This window comes from Cavia porcellus, unplaced genomic scaffold (genome assembly GCF_034190915.1).
Source record: "Cavia porcellus strain 051 isolate PalLab524CR breed Dunkin Hartley unplaced genomic scaffold, mCavPor4.1 scaffold_24, whole genome shotgun sequence".
NCBI lineage: Eukaryota > Metazoa > Chordata > Mammalia > Rodentia > Caviidae > Cavia > Cavia porcellus.
This window is the reverse complement of record NW_026947507.1, coordinates 41910203-41930004: the sequence shown is the minus strand read 5'-3', so window position 1 is coordinate 41930004 and position 19802 is coordinate 41910203. Positions and strand designations below refer to the sequence as shown.

General features: G+C 42.1%; 1 protein-coding gene and 1 long non-coding RNA gene across 2 annotated transcripts in view; both read right to left on the bottom strand.

The window, feature by feature from the left end:
* The window catches only part of LOC106025727 (uncharacterized), a 71388-nt gene extending 55493 nt beyond the window's left edge, over nucleotides 1–15895 (bottom strand). The window contains exon 1 of the long non-coding RNA XR_010042675.1: nucleotides 14998–15895. This is a non-coding gene — a long non-coding RNA (uncharacterized LOC106025727). The remainder of the gene's footprint in view (nucleotides 1–14997) is intronic.
* Nucleotides 1–17183, bottom strand: part of Xkr6 (XK related 6) — a 229866-nt gene extending 212683 nt beyond the window's left edge. The window contains exon 1 of the mRNA XM_063234953.1: nucleotides 15902–17183. Within this exon, the coding sequence (XP_063091023.1) occupies nucleotides 15902–16650 (749 nt within the window). The 5' untranslated portion in view covers nucleotides 16651–17183. The remainder of the gene's footprint in view (nucleotides 1–15901) is intronic.
* Nucleotides 17184–19802: the final 2619 nt, after the last annotated feature.

Here is a 19802-nt window from a genome sequence, read left to right as displayed (position 1 = left end):
CCTTCTGGTCTTCTGAACTCTGACCAGAATCTCATATACAGAACAGCCTAAGGTGTTTCAGTTCTACTTTTTTCAGCTGGCATCTCTGAACCTTTCCAAACTCTTTCCACAAGCCATCCCCAAAGACTCCTGAGCCACATGGTTAGGTATAGTCCTAGCAATGATCCCATTTCTGGTATAAATTCTACTACTTTTCTCTCACTGCTGAGACGAAATATCCAAAGTTAAAGAGGGGAAGGTTTATTTATCTCACAGTTTATAGAGATTTCAGTCCGTAATCAGCCAGCTCTAAGACAGAGTAGCACATGGCAGAGGGGCAACAGTTCATGGCAGCAGAAGACAGCAAAAGCAACAAGTGAGAGATAAACCTCTTTTTGACCCTTATATTGTGCATGCAGGCTGCCCAACCTAGGGTGGCCATAGTGTTCACAGCCTTATTCTCAGCAATGACCCATGAATCAATCACAAACTCTAAATTTAGCCTCCTTCAAAAAGTCTGCTCAAATCACTGCATGAGGCTTGGGCAGGGGGGACATGTAGACACAACTCATAACACTTGGAGAATTTACTTTGAACAAGAGGCACTCTAGGAAAAGTTACAGTAAAGGTGGAAAGAGGAGACAGGAAGAGGCTTATCAATGCTGAATCTAATAACATGGGCTCAGCAGATGAGGCTGTAAACATCTAAATGCTATATATTACACCAAGGTTTACCGAGTTACTCTTAATTTTCTAAACTACTCTCAGGGGAGCAATATCCTCTTCCAGAAAGCTGTCCCTGATCACTTACAAAATAAGCACTACAGCACACCTGAGAAAACTGAGGGACAGACAGGTTAGGGAACTCATGCACACTACCTAAGCTATGGCAGAGCATGGGCTCTACGAGCAAGGGCCAGTCTCCCTTAATCCCCTGGCCTTCATTATCAGGTGGCAGCTAGCCTCACCACTACAGGCAATGCCACAATAGGTCAATTTGGAGGAAAGTGCTGAGTTAAAATAGCACACATTTCTTGTTAAGGTACCACCAGACCTAAAATGTTCCCCCCAGCTTGAACAACCAGTGGTATGCATGTGACTGTCTCATCAGGCAGTCTGGTAGTTCAGAGCCACCCAGCATTGAGACATAAAAGTGATGAGCCCATCATGAAGACATTACTAACAACAGAACTGTCCTTTTCACACCTGATATTTCAGCTACACTTATGGAGCATTAGCACTAGGAGTAATCATTCACCTGACAATGGTCACACTGTATTGACAAAGAGGAAAGGATCAATTTTAAAACATAATTAAGCTGGGCATGTGGCATATACCTGTAATCCCAGCACTCAGAAAGCTGAGGCAGGATGATCGCTGTGAGTTGGACTACACAGTGAGACTCTGTCTCCAAAGTACCAAAAAATAAATCAATCAATAAAAATTAGGTGGTACAAAATTAATTGGTTTCAGATGGCCTCAGGCAATGAAAAGAGCTATACTTTGAGCAATTGGGCTGGTCACCAGTATATATACTCAGTACCAGGTTTGTTTTTAAACTGATACCAATACTAGACAAAGAAGAGAAAATAAATTTATTTGCCTGTGTATTTAACTTGTAAGGGGGGTTATGAAGAAATGAAGATAGTTAGAAGATTTATTCCATTTTTTTAATTGTGGTAAATACATACAATAAAATGTGGTACCTTAACCAATTTTAATTGTACAGTTCAGTGGTAACTAAGCCCAATCATATCGTTGTACCATTTCACCTGACAATGGTCACACTGTATGACACAACTCATACAACTGAAAACTTCATACAACTGAAAACTCTATACCTATTAAGGTAACTCCTCATTCCTTCCTTACCCTTAGCCCTGACCACCACCACTGTACTTTCTGTCTCTGAAGATGATTATTTGTGTATTAGCATCCCAATTTTTAAAAGCCAATTAAGAAGGTCAGCAATTCTAATTAACAGAACAGGTATTTTAAAACTGCTATTTAAAATCTCATACTAGAACAAAGTGTCTCATTTTTAAAATTTCTATAAGAACTTATAAAATGAACTGACATATTTTTGATCAACACTTTAGGTTCAGTTTTCTACTTAAGTCACATTTAAATACTTAACAACCTTATAAGGAATGTTTAGATAATTTTAATTATTAAGTTACTAACAAAACTGAATTTGATGTTTTAGTCTATAAAATTTTAATGTAAATTTCTAAATTAAGGTACAATTTTGCATGTTTTTAGTTAATACACTTGGTGATCTATATGATTCGCAGAGGAAAAACAGGAGTTACTCGGGGGCTGGGGATTTAGCTCAGCGGCATAAGCAGGCGGTCATGAGTTCAATCCCTCCGAGAGCCCTAGAGCCATGAGTTCGATAAAAAAAAAAAAAAAAAAAACAAAAAACAGGAGTTACTTTGGAGAGTATAAGTAGTCACATAGAAGAGAACACCAGTAAGTTGCCCACAGATGGACATGTTTTTGCCAACTGTTTTAACTGTGGTCACAAATCAAGACCACAAAGGTTCCTAAACCAGATGACCATGCTTTAAGACTCAAAACTTTGACAACTCTTAGCCAGAAGGCCATAATACTTTTTATTTAGTCTATGAAGACCATTTTTAGTCTTGATAAAATTTCATCTGAAAAAAATGTACTTAAAAGTCTACTGCAACACAGGTGATGATACTCAGTGTAGAATATATACATGCCTAGCCTTCACAGAGTCTGGGTTCAATACCAGCACCATTAAAAATTTTAAAAATAAAAATAAATGTTAATGACTCTAGCTGTATTGTTTCAATGCATTTTAATTTATCGCATTATTATGGTTCACATTTCAAATTATTAAACTTGGCTATTACTTCTGAAGCTTACTGAAACAGTTACCTGGTTTTACCAGACCCATAAAAACAGGAGCAGTTTGTTCTTATATGACCCTCAGGCTAAGAGCAGTTCTTACATTTTTAAAGGGAACTATTCAACACAGTCTTCAAATCCTACAATCTTTCTTTACAGAAATGCTGCTGGCCCTTGAATTAAAACCGAAATCAGTGTTAAGGGGTAACTGCCTCTTATACTCTTCAATCAGCATCACTTTACATACAACATACACACACACATACATACACATACATACATTCACACACCCCCACATCTCCACCTGCCCTCCATAATCTGGGTGTGCCGGGCCTAAAGCACTGAACTATTTCCCTCGAGGTCTCAAGCCACCAAAACATAAGGTTTCTCTTGCAGGGGGTAAAGCTATTGCCCATGCAGGGTCACATCTGTCCACCACCCTTAACCTGGTATGGTCACTTGGTGAGGTGCTGACCACTGTGTGTGAGTGGAAGGGGCCACATGGGTTCAGGGAGCTGTCACCCTTTCCCCAGTGTCTTTTCTTTCTCTATCTGGATGCTGGTGGTGCTATGTCTTGCAGGAGGTCATGGCCACAGAAGCCAGGGCCACCACAGCAGACTGTATGTGTCCACTGTAAAGCCACTGATGCTCCTGAGGAAGCAAATTCTAGTAGTCACTAAAGGTACACTTACATCAGCTGCCTTTTGGGTTTAACTAACTTCCACTGAATTTGGAAGTTCTCCCAATCACTTCAAAAAAAGAAAAGAAAAAAGCATGAAAACAGATTGTTTATATTGCACAAAGCAGTCTGTTTATTCTACCCATCAGTCTTTTCCCTGACAACTGGCTACTGCTGCTCTTTTTTGTTTACTGTATGTTCAATGAATTTTCATTTCAAACCTCACTACAACCATACTTCCAATGAACAGAAACATCAAACCATTCCTGCTCCATCCATGCTGGTCAAGTGCTAACGCAGCACTGAGAGACTGTCATAGTACACTCAATGATAGGTGACAGAAGCAGGGTTTCAGAGGATTAAAGTAGCCCTCTTCACTTCTTTATTTACATTAGGATCAACAAAGCATAGATGAGTAACACATTTCACTTAACCTTGAAACACCAGAGCAACTTCCTACAACGACTTCCCAAAGCAGCAGAACCTACACTTCTCAAGAGCTGCATCTTGACCTTTTCCAGCACTCACAAACACATTAGAGTGCTACCACGCATGCATCTGCGACTGGCCTCCTTCATGTGTGCCTGGCCAGAGGGAACAGCGCCAGCCTAAGGGGAAAGCTGCTTTGGATCACAAGCAGTTCCTCCCAGCTTGGGAACACACTGACACTGCAAAGATAATGACTTTAAAAGGAAAATGTGTTCAATCTTATCAATGCAGGCACTTTCCTTCAGCTGAAGCAGTAGGCAGCTAGCTTAGGAGTTTTGGGATCAGCTGTCCTCGTCACGTCCCATGACGCTATGCTGCAAGTGAGTGATACATCAAGAGACACAGTTTTAACTGTGGTGACGCTGGCCTCCACAAGCCACTGTGTGCCACAATGTACACAGACCAGGACACAGCAAGGCCTGGAATCATCTGAGAACAACAGAGTCAAATATGAGTGTAAAGTTAACCATAAAATTTTTCTTAGATTATCATGGTTTTTGCTAGTGCTCAGCTAATGTTACATGGTTCTAAGCAGTCAGCCTCAATCCTGTATTTTCCCCCACAGTCCTGTTATTTGTATCACCTCACGTCGCAGAAGAAGAGTTCTTTACAAACACATACATGGCATTATAGTAAACAGTATATGGTCAATGCCACACCATAAGCAAAATGACACACCCCAACCTTATGAAGCCCCTTTCAAATCATAAAGCAGCCCTGATAAACATCATCTTACAAGGTACTTTTCAATCTGTCACCAGATTACTGCACCTTGAAAACTACCTAAGAATTATTACAAGTCCCTATCAAATAGTGGAAATCCTAAATATCACCCATAAATACTACAAGTATATTCTAATTCTCTATTTTTCTACATTTACAATGTAATTACTTTTAACTTCTGCTTCACTTTGACAGCATTTGTTTAATCTGCAAACTGAGTAATGAGTCCTTTCCATAGCTTCTTTTTTTCTTTCACTCCAAAGGCATACCAACCAAAACCATCCGAGGTGCTTCAATTCTGAAGACATCATTTCTCTATCGGAAGGTATCACCTTTACTTTCACAATGAGCTCCAAGGAAAACTGCCTTACACAAAGCAAAATGGCAGCACCTTAATACACACAAGTATGTTTACAATCATTGAGTTGACCGATTTGTAATTTCACTCATTTTGATCCAGAGTCACAGAACAGCACAGGACCCAAACCCACTCGGCCCTGTGCCTAGACACCCTGCCTCCTACCATCTCACCTGAGCTTCCCAGCTGTGGGCTTCTGAGTTTTTCACCGCTGGTACAGTACACTTCTAGATGAAGCTCAGAGGATGCTATTCTGGCCTGTGTGGATACTAGGTGCACTTGCTGGTTGCTATACTAATAGCTTACCAGCCATCAAACTCTGCAGAATTCCTCCTCAGCCCTCTTCTGGCTATTTTCCCTTGGAATTTCTCAAGCGAAATGTAGTCAAGTAATTTTTCTTGTCTGCTCCCATCACTCTTGTCTCTAATGACACTCATTTAATACCCATCAGGTACCTTCTCCCCTTCCACCCACCAGTCTCTTTTTTAGGAATCTGAGCCTTGGCACCAATTTCAACAAATATAATGTTTCTAAAAAATATGAGACATGAAATCCACTCTAGATTGAGTATCCATTTTCTCAGCACAATAAAATCCTCTAACCTGGCATTTTTAAGCACAAAATGCGATCATTCACATTTGTAATAACGACCTGAAATACTTTAAACTTTCAAAGAAGCTCCTAAATCAAAGACATATACAATTACAACTCACAGACTCTAAATGTTCAATGTCTTCACAGTATTCTAAATTTTAGGGAGTATATGGCAACGGCAGTTATTCCATCAATACAATGTATTTTCCACCAATCCGTTCAAGCTGAAGTAAGATCCAATCAAGAATGTTTAAACACTGGTGTTCTATTAAAATAATCTGCAGGGCTTCTTTCATACAATCCACTTCTCTAAATCTAATCTGCCTAAGGCTTAAATTCATAAAATAATCCTGAGTGAGTCTAATATGCACTCCTCCTTTAGAACTTTTAATCAGACTATACAACTGTGATTCTCATCCCTATCCATGTACTGCTTGGGACCTTTCTAAAAACCCCAACTTTTAAGATACATAGATTCTCGACACATCCCAGAACTCCTGCACAATACTCTTGTACAGTGGACTCAAATGTCTGTTTCCCTGAATGAGTCCAATGCTCAGCCAAGGTCTGGAAACCTTGTGATACTGAGGTCACAACTGCTGTTTGCAGGGTTTCCGACAAGTCATAGAGAACCAACCCATCAGTACCATGTGTACATGGAGCTCAGGGCTAGGCAGTGACCAAGAGGGCGCTGCCCACCTCATCACATTCCACCCTATAATGCAGGAATCACTGGCTGAAGGTGCAGTGAATGTGTCCTGAGAAAGGGACTTGAGAGCTGTGCAGACGCCCCAAAGACACAGGTCCAGGACACCACTGGACTGTGAGTCAGCCCACGAGTGACCACAAACCACAAGCCTGAGGGGTCAGCCCCAATCTTCACAGGTTTAGCTCATTAGAAACAAGAGGTTGCAGAGAATCTTAGCTTTACACGAAAGAGGCCCAGGGGTCAGGACACCATTCCTCTATTTTCAACGAGCCAGATGGCCAAGTCTCACGGTAAGGCAGAGCCATCCTGCCTGCACCAGCTCAGCCATCAGGGCTTGACTGCAGGAAGGAGAGCTCCTGAGGTAGAATGTAGGACCTATTCTGTCATCAGTGAGACCTGGCTTCCTAACTTTACTCCACCAGTGACCCTCTGAGCCCACCTCTTCATCTGTAAAAATGGGCACAAAAAACTGAATAAATAGAATGTTCAATCTGTATCCTTACCTTTTTAACTTCTCTGTCCTTCCTCCACTCCCCTTTAAATTTTGTTGCAGTCTGACATGTTACATCTATGCCTATTACTGTTCACCTAAGTTTACTACAGGAATCATATATGCACCCTCTCTGACTATAACCAGAGGGTAGGGCACCACAGGACATGCTTCATTTATCTTTCTTTGTTCCTCAAAACTACTAACGTGAAGGTTGCACTCACTGACTGTTACTGACACCCCACCCAAGCACTCCAACTCCACCAGTGTCCAGATTCAAACTCACTTCTTCAGGGAAGTTTTGTTTTGTTTAGGATTGAAGCTGGAGCTGGACCTGTGGTTGGAATTTGGTTCGGGTTTGTAACTCTCAACTTCTAACTCCAGGACAGAGAGTAGCTATCACACCTTAGAGAAGGTCAAAAGTCTTAGAGAGCTTGTATAAAATATAAATCCCACTCCCCATCAACAATGTAACAATTCATTCTGGCAAGGAATCACTAAAACTATAAGATAAAAAGCTTTTAGGAAACCAGACATTGATACCTTGCCAAAGTATAGCCCCATGGGTTACAGCAGTCACCTCTTAACCAGAGGTGACACATTCCAGGAGCCCCAGTGAGTGCTTGAAACTTGACAGCACCAGCCCCTACAATACATATCCATAATAAAATTTATACATGAAGTACAATGAGAGATCGGCACCAACTAGTAAAAACTATAAAAATGTACTGTAATAAGTTATTTAAAAGTTATTAATTCTGCCTGAAATATCCCATTTAATATTTTTGAGCCACAGTCGACACAGAACTGAAATAAAGTAAAAGCCAGGGTGAGATGGGGACTGCAGCACTGGTTGACTGCAAAGGGACAATGTGCTTTATATGGAGAAGTCTGGAGGCCACAACCTTAATGAGTATTGGGTCACACAGGTATCAAATGCCTCCTGATAGGAGGAGCAGAAAGCAGTACTTGGGATAAGAACAGAGAACACTGACATAATCAAGTCCCTAGATACAACTTTGAGATAAGCAGAAATATAGAGGGCAAAGGACACCTGGGGGAAACAAGAACAGACAAGTGAATGGCCTGAACTCTGCAAAAACAGTCACTGGTATTAGCAAAAAAAAAAGTCATCATTCGTGAGTTAATGCAATGTGTAGATTCTGATTAATCTCCCCTTTGAGACAAAGGAAAAAGTAATACAGACACTGTTGGAGATAATTGGGAAATCTAAACACCAAACAGCTATTAGAACACTTCATGGAATTCACCGCGTTGAGACGTTAGCTATCTTAGGTAGACTTAAAGTCCTGCAGCCATGCAAAGTACTTCACAGATGAAGGAGTCAGAGATGCACACCTGTGGCACAGGTGACATGCACAAGGGACAATAGCCCAGTGCAGAGAGGAGCAGCAGCGGGCATGGCTCCCAACTCTCCCTTCTGCTCTCTGCTTAGACACTTCGGGCAGACAGGGCAGAAACACCCCTCCCCAAACACGCCTGGCCTCAGCCTCCTCCGTCCCTCGAGGCCGCGGGTTTAACCCATCTTTCGGCTGCCCAGACAGACTCCAGCCTGGGCTCGCCCTGCTGTTCTACTTCATGGAAGCTTCCCAAAATAGGGCTCTGTTTTTCCTCATCCCTGCAATCTGCCCGGCATCTTCAAAATGGGTTGAGAAAGAACTGGGGACACTAGGGTGACAGAGAAAGTTTCCAGCACCTGAACCCAGGCTCTCGAGGAGCACACAGCCAGAGGCGGTAATGATTACCAACTCCACCTCCCTCCCTGGGCGCTGTCCGCGAGCTGCGGTGCTGAAACCTGTGGGTTCTAAGTTCTGCTCCATAAACTAAGGCCGAGATAACACAGATACTGCTTCTATGTATTTTTTAAGACAAGGATATTGCATTCAAAACAAGAATTATTTTAAATTTCACTTTGATGTTTCAAAATAAAAGATATATGAGAAAAAACTGTCAGCAATACACAAAAAAACCTGTAAGGCAGTATGGTTATTTTAAGCTATATTAAAGTAATGATATTCTAAGGTTTACCCACATTACACGTACATAAAAGAAAAATCTAAGGCTGATTTTATGTAGAAATATTTTAATGTCAATGTGACAAGATTCGCTGCATTCTCTAAGCAAATCCTATATTTTCCCAAAATTCAACTCAAGCCCAAAAATACATCTATACCTTAATTTAAGAGGGGAAAAATTCACTTAACAGATTTACTTCCTAAAGAAGGGAATCAACTGATATGGATGCTACCATTAGAAAGAAAGAAAGAGAGAGAGAGAGAGAGAGAGAGAGAGAGAGAGAGAAAGAAAGAAAGAAAGAAAGAGAGAAAAGGAAAAGAAAAGAAGGGAAACTGCAGAATGTGGTGGCATACATTTGCAATCCCAGTACTCTGGGAAGCCAAGGCAGGAAGACTTTGGCTATTTCTCGATTTAGCCAGACTCTCAAAATAAAAGATTAAAAGACTGGGGATGTAGTTCAATGAGGAAGCACTTGATTCAATGCCCAGCTATCCCCCCACATACACTTTTTCCCCCAAAATTAATATACATAAATTGCACTAGTTGATTATAAGCTTCTACCCCAAAAAAGAAATTATCTTGGTAAATGATCACAAAACCTCCACAACACAAGGCTCACTCATATAAATGCACTGATTTAGCTTAATCTAAAAGTGAAATCTTACAACAAGTTTATGAAAAATAGCCACCTTAAAATATATCAATTTTAACCGAATTACAAACTCACAAATTAACTGACAAACCTCGTTAACAAATCTTTCAGGTTGTTTAGGCTGCTGTAAATTTTAGTGAGAGATATAGGATGTCCCTGTGGGCAGCAAAGTGATTAACAATGATAAGCTTTCTTCAATTGTTAAGGGTTTACTAAATTGAGAAACATTAAGACTTATAAATCTGTACTTAAAATATGCTCATAGAAATCATAAACAGATTTTTAAAATCTTAATAGTTCAAAACAGAGGCTGAAACTCCTTCTTTAAAATTGTATTGAGGATGAAAAGAATTTTAAATAACAAAATTACACTGAAGAGATATTAATGAGCAAACATTTTAACTCCTCATTTACTAACTACAAGAGGAAACTGAGGCCAACAGATGGTTGTAACTTAGAATGATAAACCTGATTCTGACTTTTCCTTTCACAGTGTTGAGCACTGGATCACTGAGGGCCACATACATGCTAGACAAGCATTCTGCCACTGAGCTAAACCTCACAGTTCTAAACCTCACAATACCAGTGTTCATATCCTGTACACCATGATGTGCCCTGGCTTTCACTTTTTAATAATCTTTGGCAGTAGCAAACAGTGGACTGTCTTAGGCAATTAGTCAAAAATTACTGAACTTTTAAAATGAAGCTGTATTCTCCTTTAAAAAAAAAACTTTTACTCTTTCAGAGTCAAGTAAGAAATCCATTTCTGACTCAGAAGCAACTAGATGTCAGCACTGACTACACAGTGAGCTGAACTACACAGTGAAATCTTGTCCAAAAAATTTTTTAAAAAAATGAAGAACTGATAAGTAAGAACATTTGCAGAGAGCACATGTAAAACTAGCCATGCCATGGGAAGATGGCAAAGCTTGTGACAAACATTATTGCTTTTTGTATCCCAACCTCTGTAACAATCCACAAGGTATCCACTGCATGAACTTGACTGACTGACCTTATGAATAAAGCATAAAATCCAGCAAAGCAAATAAGGTTGAAGATAAAAATGAACTTCTGATTTCTGACACATGCCTATTCGATTTTTTTATGATACCAGACTTGTGTAACACAGACACTGATGTTGTGTTTCTGGATCATTCTGGAAAGATTATGCTGCATGACTAACTCCCATGTTATTCTAAGCATGCCACTTTTTTCTCATGTTCCCTTGAAAATCCACCATAAACTTCAAGTTTTAACTGTTACTGTTCACTAAAAATTGAGATATAATCTTCAGAGATGCTCTCTTCATATTTATTCTCCTGAAGGAAGAATCTACCTAAATTTAACTCTCCTGTCCAAACAGTTAACCATTTATTCTAGATTTTTCCAGTAAGAAGAGAAAAAAGGGGATAAACCAGATAGATAGGCAACTTTAAGTGTTACATCTGCCCCTTCTTTCCTTGATGGTACTCAAAGGTCTTGCCTACTGGAAGATCATAAAAAGTATCATTCTGTATTTTCTTCTAGTATTTCTAGAGTTTAACAGTGTATGTCTCCAGCTTTCATTATTTTCAGATTTTTTTTGTTTACATAAGGTTTGCTATTATTTTTTTAACTTGGTTATCAACTGCCTCAATATCATTTGTTAAATAATTCTTTTAATGACCAGAAATCCAATGACCAAAACTTTACCATGTACTAAATTTTCACAAGTGCACCAATTTATTTCTATACTCTCTTCACTATTTGCTCAGTTTCTCTGCTAATAGCACACTGGTCTATTTACTATAACATCCAATCTGATGGGGTAAGATAATTTTGTTTCTCAAAGTTTTTGTTTGTTTTTACTACTCACATTTTATTCAAGTAAATTCTACTTGTCTTTCCTCAAAAAAAAACAAAAACAAAAAAAAAACCTCAGTAACTTTTGAAACAGACAAAATGGAAAAAATAAAATTTTTACAACACTGATATTCCTATCCAATAATAAGCAGATATATACAGCTACCCACACACAATGTTTCAATGTTTGATTGTGACTGGTTCCCTGCCCCAGCAGAAGTGAAGTTCCTTATTTACAAGGTGACATTTCCACCATGAAATCACATCTTAAGAGTTACAGGGATATTAATGATCACTTATTCCAACACCTCTTGTAATCCCAATTATGCTTTCCCCAAGCCTACTTAAAAGAATCCTTTCAAAATTGAACAGATTACACCTTTTACATGCAAAGAATTACCTGTACCATACAAAAGGCAAATAAGTACACTACATTCTTTGCAGACTGCTGTGAATTTGGGAATCCCTTTAGATGGGAGTTCACACACTTATGCTCAAAAAATAAGAAAATACTGAGAACCCTGAGTGCCTGCCCTTGAGACAGCTCCAAGACTTTTTACACACTCACATTTCAAGGTAAAGTCATTCCATTATAACATTATGCAGGGCCCAACTTTCATGGTACCAAATCTTCCCTTCCCCACTTGTCTCATCTTGTTAAGAACACAAAGTTGTTACCCACCCCCAAAACGGACTAAGCCTGAGACCCCAATTTTAAGTGTCTGGCTGCTCTGTGATGCTTCAGAAGCTAGCATTCTTGGGTGCTGCCCTGGGAGGCTTCTCCTGCAGGACCAAAAGTTCCCAGGAATTTTTTTCTTTAAAAGCTGTCTGAGCCAGAATGTAAAATATCTGACGTGAAGAAAGACTCATGGCATACTAACTACCCCTACGTGTGGCGAGGAGAAGGGACACAGTGATTTAAAAAGTGTTTCAAGCATCTCTAGCGGCCCATCTGCATTCATTGAGTACATAGACCTAAATGTCTAGATTATACCAGAGTCTCCCAGCAGAAAAACTTGTTAAAACTAAGCTTTTCACTGTTCAGGTGACAGTGCTGTTAGGAAACGAGCAATGTCTCCTTTCTTCTCTCTTGAAAGATGCCCTCCACCTTAGCCTGTCTCTTGTTTTGTTTTGTTTTGTTTTTAGCCTGTCTTCCAATATAAAGCTGACATTCACTTTAACAATGGTCAATCCTATAAAGCACTTCATATATTTCTCTTCTATTCTATACAGCAGACAAATATATGCAAACACACATAAAGATAAATCCTAAGGGACAGTGATGATTCTGTCATTAGACTGAGTTTTGGCGGAAGAACTGTTGCTTCCTGACTGAAAAGAAGTGTGCCCACACCAAGCACCCTCCGAAGGAAAGGGCAGTAACACCAAGAAAAACTTCCACCCAACACGAGACGCAAACTCCATCACACCAAGCTTGCTGTCAAACCCTCCAAGAAAATGATCTCACTTTCTAACAACGACAGACTGTAATGAATGAAGTGTAACCTGGAGTGACTCATATTCTTGCTATGAGTGATTTACAACGCCTGTTACCCCTGGGAAAAGCACCTCAAAAGTAGAACACACACAGTTATCCAGCAAGTGACATGTTAGTAATCAGCACAGTAAAGCACCCCCCAAATAGACCTAATGCACACTCGAGAGCTCCACGTGCGAGAGCAGGTTCATAATACCAACTCGGCACGCCCAACTCTTCCCATGCTCCAATCATGGCCTCGCCAAAAAGGTTTCTTAACTCTGTAAATACAGTTGTTTGGTGCAAGATATGTCAAGTATTTATATCTTGAAAGCAAAAACAACACACATCTTAACAACAGGGGAAAATAAATTTTCTTACACAACCATTGTGCTTTGCCCAAGCAAGACTTGAATAATTTCACATTTTTAAAAACAGGAAAGAAAAAGCATGTGAAGAGACAAGTATTCACTATTTCATGGAATCAGTTGTGACTGACGTATAACTTCACAGACAGCGTTTCTTAGAAATGTGGCTCAAATCAAATGAGAAAATTCCCAGGCCTTAACCTTTACATCATTCGGCCGCATGACAACAGCAAAAATTTAAGTGACAAACATGATAAAGGGAACAGCAACAACCCCAAAAAACCTGCAGTAAAAACAGAGGCATTGTGGGTATGCACGTTTACAAGCAACTATTTGCCAAAAGATGAAAACAAGAATAAAACCCTTCTGCAAGGCTCTCACATCTGAGTGATTTTGGAGCAAGCAACATGCCTGGCAGGAACGAAGGAGCAGACCTTGCTCCTGGAACGCTTCAAGCAAAGCCAGCCTGCTGGAAAAATGGAACAAAAAATAAAATCCCTCCTTGGCAAGCACTGCTTCTGAAATACAGCTACACTGGATGAAATGCCTTAGCTGAATTAGCATGTCTTTTAATAACTTTATGTTGAGATACATTCTAATCTTGAAAAAGAGACTTAAAAAGTTAGATACACTAACTAAAATCACAGGCATCTTCCTAAAATATATATGTACCACTGTAGACTTTGAAAGTTAAATGAAGATGAGAAAAAAAATATGCCACTCCACTTATCACAACTACGAGAGCTACATTTATACTTAGAATGTACTTTTCAGTCTGTACCAAATGTGAACTTCTACTTAAGGTTCAGGTTGGGGGAAAGGGGTCCTCCTCAAGACTGTGAAACCAAACCCCAATTTCCTTATGTCCCAGAAGCCTACTACAAATCAATGCCGTGGATTACACTTGAAATAATTCTGTCAGGCATTTGGAATTTTAACCTGATACCAATACTCCTGTATTGGTATACACGTAAGACTCAGAAGCATAAAAACAAGGAGATGGGTGACTTTGGTTCATTCAGCAAAAGCCTGCTTATTAAATACGTGCTGTTAAATTCTATTGGTATTCCAGAGGCTCTCCCTTTCTTAAACCTTTTTGTCCCAGTCCTTCTTCACCACTTGCATTTTACCAGCCTCCAAGAAGCTGAAGAAAAGCCATCCCCAGTGCAAATTCAGTCTTTTGACTCATTACGATATTGAGTATTTGTAGATGGCAAGGATTGCGAATTTAGATTTCAAGTTCAAAATGTACTCAAAAATGTTATTTAGCCTCAAGCTATGCTGTGTGTCTAACAACTAAAATCACCAGTGTTTTTTTTTTTTTCTATCTCCTTCCCTCTATTATTATAAACTCAGCAGTTGGAAACATCATCTGAAGAAAAACGCAGCTAAAGACATGGTTTCTTGGTTCAACCTAGAAACACCAGTAAACAACCATCGGAAGACTACAGAAATCAAGACTTAATCACCCTTTAATTTGTCCTGTAGGACACAGTTCATAAATTTACCCTCAAGATTCGACTTAATTCAAACCCATGCTTGCTAAAATGATTTAAGATTCAGAACAGAAATATGGACAAACCATCCAAAAGATAACGAACTTTCTTACAGCTAACCTGCATAACTCTCCCTCTTACCCTGAGATTCAAAGGCCTAAAATTTCCCACTAGGCAAAGGAGTCAGGGCAGGCTAGGCCAGCAGTCTTCTCACAGGAGCGACGCACCTGAAGGACTCTTTCCTGTGCAATCTGTCTCCGCTGTTTCTCTCCTGCAAATGTTCTCACCTACAACTCTGCTCCTGAATGTAGAATACAGTCAAGCTGGCTGTGCTGGAGGTGCAGGCTAAGATTGCAATGGGATCATTCTGCCTTGGTGCATCCAGTTAAAGGCTCCTGGAGAGAGGGCATTGCAAGTGGTTTTGGAGGGGGTCACCTGGCACACAGGAATTTACAGAACAGGAAAGGGTTGCAAAACTAAGCTTGGGTCTGGTACAAACAGCAATCACTTATTCCACGGCCTGGCTACCAAACACAAGAGGGGGTCGGTAGTTAACTGATTTTCTAGCGGTGCCTGCTGTTGTCACCAACATCCAATTTTTATCTGTCACTAAGGAAAGGGCACGTCTAACCCAGCAAAGCGAGTCGTTTTTCCTTCCAGGAGGACAGTCGTTCGCCAGAGGGGGAGGGGGCGTGGAACGGAGGGGCGCTATCAGGTGAAGCAGCGGGGACTTTTCCGCCTGGGTGGGGGTTCACGCTGACCACTGCAGGGGAGAGCTGGGCAGAAGGGAAATGTCGGGGTCCGGGGGGGGGCCACAACCGTTTGCAAACCATCTGGTGGGAGAAGGGGCAGGCCCCCAGGACAGGACGCGAGCCGGGGTGCAGACAGAGGACCAGCGGCTGGTTACCTTAGGATGGAGGGGGCAGGGACAATCGGGATACGGAGGTCTGCAGAGGCGGCAGGGAAGGAAGGCTGGGGCAGGGTCTCCAGCAAGTGCTACCCGGGACTGCAGCCGAGCACACGGCAGGACGCGGCCTCCAGGGCCAAAAGGCGTGGCCGGCGTCCGGATCGCGCACGGCCCCCTCCTCGAAGCCGGCCGGACCCCCACCCCCACGCCCGCAGCACGCTTACCTCCACACCTGCCCCATCTGCAGCAGGTGGATGACCGACTGCCAGATCCACACGGAAAGGCGGCACAGGCGCTGCGCCCCCGGCGTGGCCGAGGGCCCCGCGCCGGGGCCGCCGCGGCCGTAGCCGGCCCCCATCATCGGGGGGCCCCGGCTGCTGAGCCCCTCCACGGCGCCCAGCCCGCCGCCCGTGTAGTCCTGCACGAACCAGCGGAAGCTCAGGCTCTGCACCAGCAGCGACGGCACCAGCACGAAGAAGAGGGTCAGCCCGAAGTAGCCGTAGTCCCCCTTGCGGTAGTAGTCGAGGGCCAGCCACAGGTCGGTGCCCACGTCCCCGAAGAACACTAGCAGCGCCAGCACGATCCACAGGCAGTCGAGCCACGGCCGCTCCGACTGCGGCGCCGAGGGCTGCGGCCGCGCGGCCGGGGGCGTCGGGGGGCGGCGGCCGGCGGCCCCGGGCGGCTGCAGCGGCTGGTCCCCCCCGTCGGCGGCGGCGGCGCTGCGGCGCGGCTTCTTGCCCAGGAGGGAGCGCAGGCAGGCGGAGCGGCAGCCCCAGTAGCACGAGGAGGTGTTGCAGCAGTGGCAGATGTGGAGCGAGCTGCTCTCGCCGGGCTCGCTGCCGTCGCCGCCGCCGCCGCAGCCGCCGCCCCCGGGCTCCCCGTCCTCCTCGCCGCCGCTGCCCACCGCCTCGTCCAGGTTGTGCAGCTGGGCGAAGCCCACCCCCACGCCGCCGCCATCGGATTTCGCCGCCATCTTGACTCTCTTCCCAGCTCCGGAGGTTGGGGGGGGAGGGACGGGTGGGGGAGAGAAGGCAGGGACCGGGGAGGGGGGGAAACGAATGGAGAGGAAGGGGGGCGGGGAGGAAGCGGGGGAGCGAACGAACGCGGGGGGGAGTGGGCCAGGGAACCCCCTCCGCTTCCGGGTAGTCGGCGTCACTTCCGGGCGAGCCCCCCAATCGCACGGCGCCCGCGGCTCCCCGGCCCTACCCTCCCGGCCAAGATGGCCGCCCTCCTGTGCCTCAGCTGCTGGGCGGGGGGCCGGGGGGTTCTCCCCGCCAGGGCTCCCCTTCCCCTCTTCCGTTGACCCCGAAACCCATCAGGTTGACCCTTCGGTGTTTCAGAATCCCGCTGGGCCGAGTGAGGCGGTCCAAAGTGATCCCTGGAGGGGGCAGTGCCAGACGTTTTGGGGTCCCCTTCCGCAGCGTCGCAGCTCACAGCTTTCCTCCTGGAGAAACGCCCCCTGACACCCTCCCGGCTGCTGGCGGAGGGGCGGGACCTCTGAGGGAAGGGGCGGAGCTAGTGGAAAGCAGGTGATTACGTGTCACTTCCGGGAGATAGGATGACCTCATTGTGTAGTTAGACGCCCCCCCATCAAGATGGCTGTGTCTCACCTTTTGGCTGTGTGTTTTCTTCCTCCTTCTACAGTTTACTCTTGTTGTTTACTTACTTAGGGGTGGGCTTTAAAAATCTATGAGTCAGTTGAGATTCCCACAAACAACTTACTGGCCGTCTTCTGTTTTGACATCTCTCCTCCTCCAAATCTCTGTAGACCCCCTGATTTCCTGTCACTGACAACTTTGCATCCTTTGTAATAAAGTTTTCACCATTTCCTTAAGGAAACATAAGACAGAATCCAGTTAAAAATCAGCGTGGTGTGTCTAGCATGTTGGAGGGACAATTAAATGGCTATATTATGACCTTGAATATATTTTCTACACAGTCAAAATATATTTCTATAAACTTTTTTTAAAGTATGTTATTTTTAAATTCCATGACCTTAATTTGGAAAATTCAGGCTACTTAATGTGTGAAGATTCTTTTTCAGAATTGTTTTAGTGCTAAGGTTCTGTGGGTAAACATGGCTTTAAATGAGTGAAAATGTTATTGATGTGCTATATTATTTAAAATAGGTGCAGGGGATGCTACTCGAACTTACCTAACAAATTACGAAAGTGAAGCAGCACTGAATGGATTTGAATTACAATGACCTTTCGGTGAAAGCATATTTTGAACCCGATAGGGCGGGCTATATGGTCACAGTTGTGACTGATGAAGTGAAACATTTTGAGATTAAAAAGAGAAAGAAAGAAGACAACTGGATTTACTCATTGACCTTCCTATTTTAACTTATTTTCTCATTCTTTATACTCCTCACTTAAGTAAAATCTAATAATGTCAATAACTTTCTTTAAAAGATTAAAAAGACTAAGTAACATGTGTGTGCCATTGAATTGCCTCTGACAACTTCAATAGTTACTTTGATGTATGACATTCAATGCTAGAATACACCAATAAGTTTGAGAGTGGCGAGGGGAAATGGGAATACAATTTTTTGTTAGTGTATATGCCAAGCCAGAACCTATAAAGACCTGGAGGAAATGCTTACAAGAAATGAATGTCCCAGACATTGAGGGGGGAGAGATGATCCTGAAATCTACTTTTGGAAACAAATCACGTAACTGTATCCATTTATTTTCTACAATGATTTAATCCCCTTTTTTCCTATGATAGTAAAACTTAAAGCTAACAAGTAAAAACTAATGCTACATACAGATAGAATTCTAGAATTTTTTTTTTACCAAATTTGAAAGAATAATACCTTAAATAGCAAATGTAGAGTACAACTGCTCAGGATTAGAGACCAGTTTCACTAAAATGGTAACATGAATACATGAGCAAGAAAACTTCCTTAAACCTCAGTTTCCTCCTTTAAAGTATTTCAAGACTTTACTGGGTGACAATCATACAGACTCAACAAGATACCCAATAGGACACCAAATAAATGGTAACTGCTTCTGTTATTGTTTCCACTGTTATTATTGTCTTTGTATTTGATAATGCCAACGTGTGTCTACCTATATTTCAATGAGTATATTTGGTCTCACTAATAAAAGAAATCAGTTTGAAATACTTCTTGGAACTAGATGCAATTTGTGCTTTTAAACATTTTTTCTATTTAAGCTGTGAGGCTATGAAATGAGATACAAAAGCAAGCAGTAATGGCTTATTCATCATTGCTATTTCTCTGTACTCTGGAAGAACAATCTACTAGTGAAATTAGCTAAGTAAATTACACTCACTATACAGGGCTGACAAATGAGATTATGAGTCAAAAGTGTTTACCACAATTGAAGTTTCAAATAGAAACATAAGATTCACAGACTGGCAAGTGATTTCAACTTTATATTTGCTGGTTCAACAATTTTATCTTTCTTGTCACTTTTGGAAGGGGCATATATAGTAGAACCCAGAAGGTTCTAAAATTAAAATCACTTCTAGTGACAGTAAACCTATCATGAAGGCTCATGGAAAGATTAACATAAATTTGAGCTGTGTTTTGAGTGGTGCTTCTTAAGCTAGAATTTTGGGGCAAATGTTCCAAGTAAATCCAGTACGTAGCTCAGTGTTATATATATTGTGAACAATCAATAAATATTGGGTAAACAAACAGGTTTACTGATTAATTTTTCTGGATAACAAAAAAAAAACTTAAACCAGAGATTTAACCACTCAAATGCCAAAAAATGTACAATAGTTTTATTTTGCTGTATAAATCTTTATAAAACTCATTGATCTATTACAGAAATGCCTAAAACCTTTAATTAAATAAGGAAGAAGTAAATGAATTCATTGACCATTAGCCTGCTTTCTGCACACCAGGCCAATAAGTAACCATTTGTTTGTTTGTTTTATTGTTGGGAATTGAACCTAGAGCTTTGCACACATGATATACTACTGAGCTACACCCTTGCCCCAGTTAAACTTTGTTTGACCTTGAGGTGGTCTTATGCTAAAAGGCTCTGACTGTGTGCCTACCCAGGCCTACTATGCATCTTTGGTGGTAGTGGTGGTAGTGGTGGTTTTCTTCTTACACTGTTTCTTTCAACTTTCTGTTGTGTTCAGTTA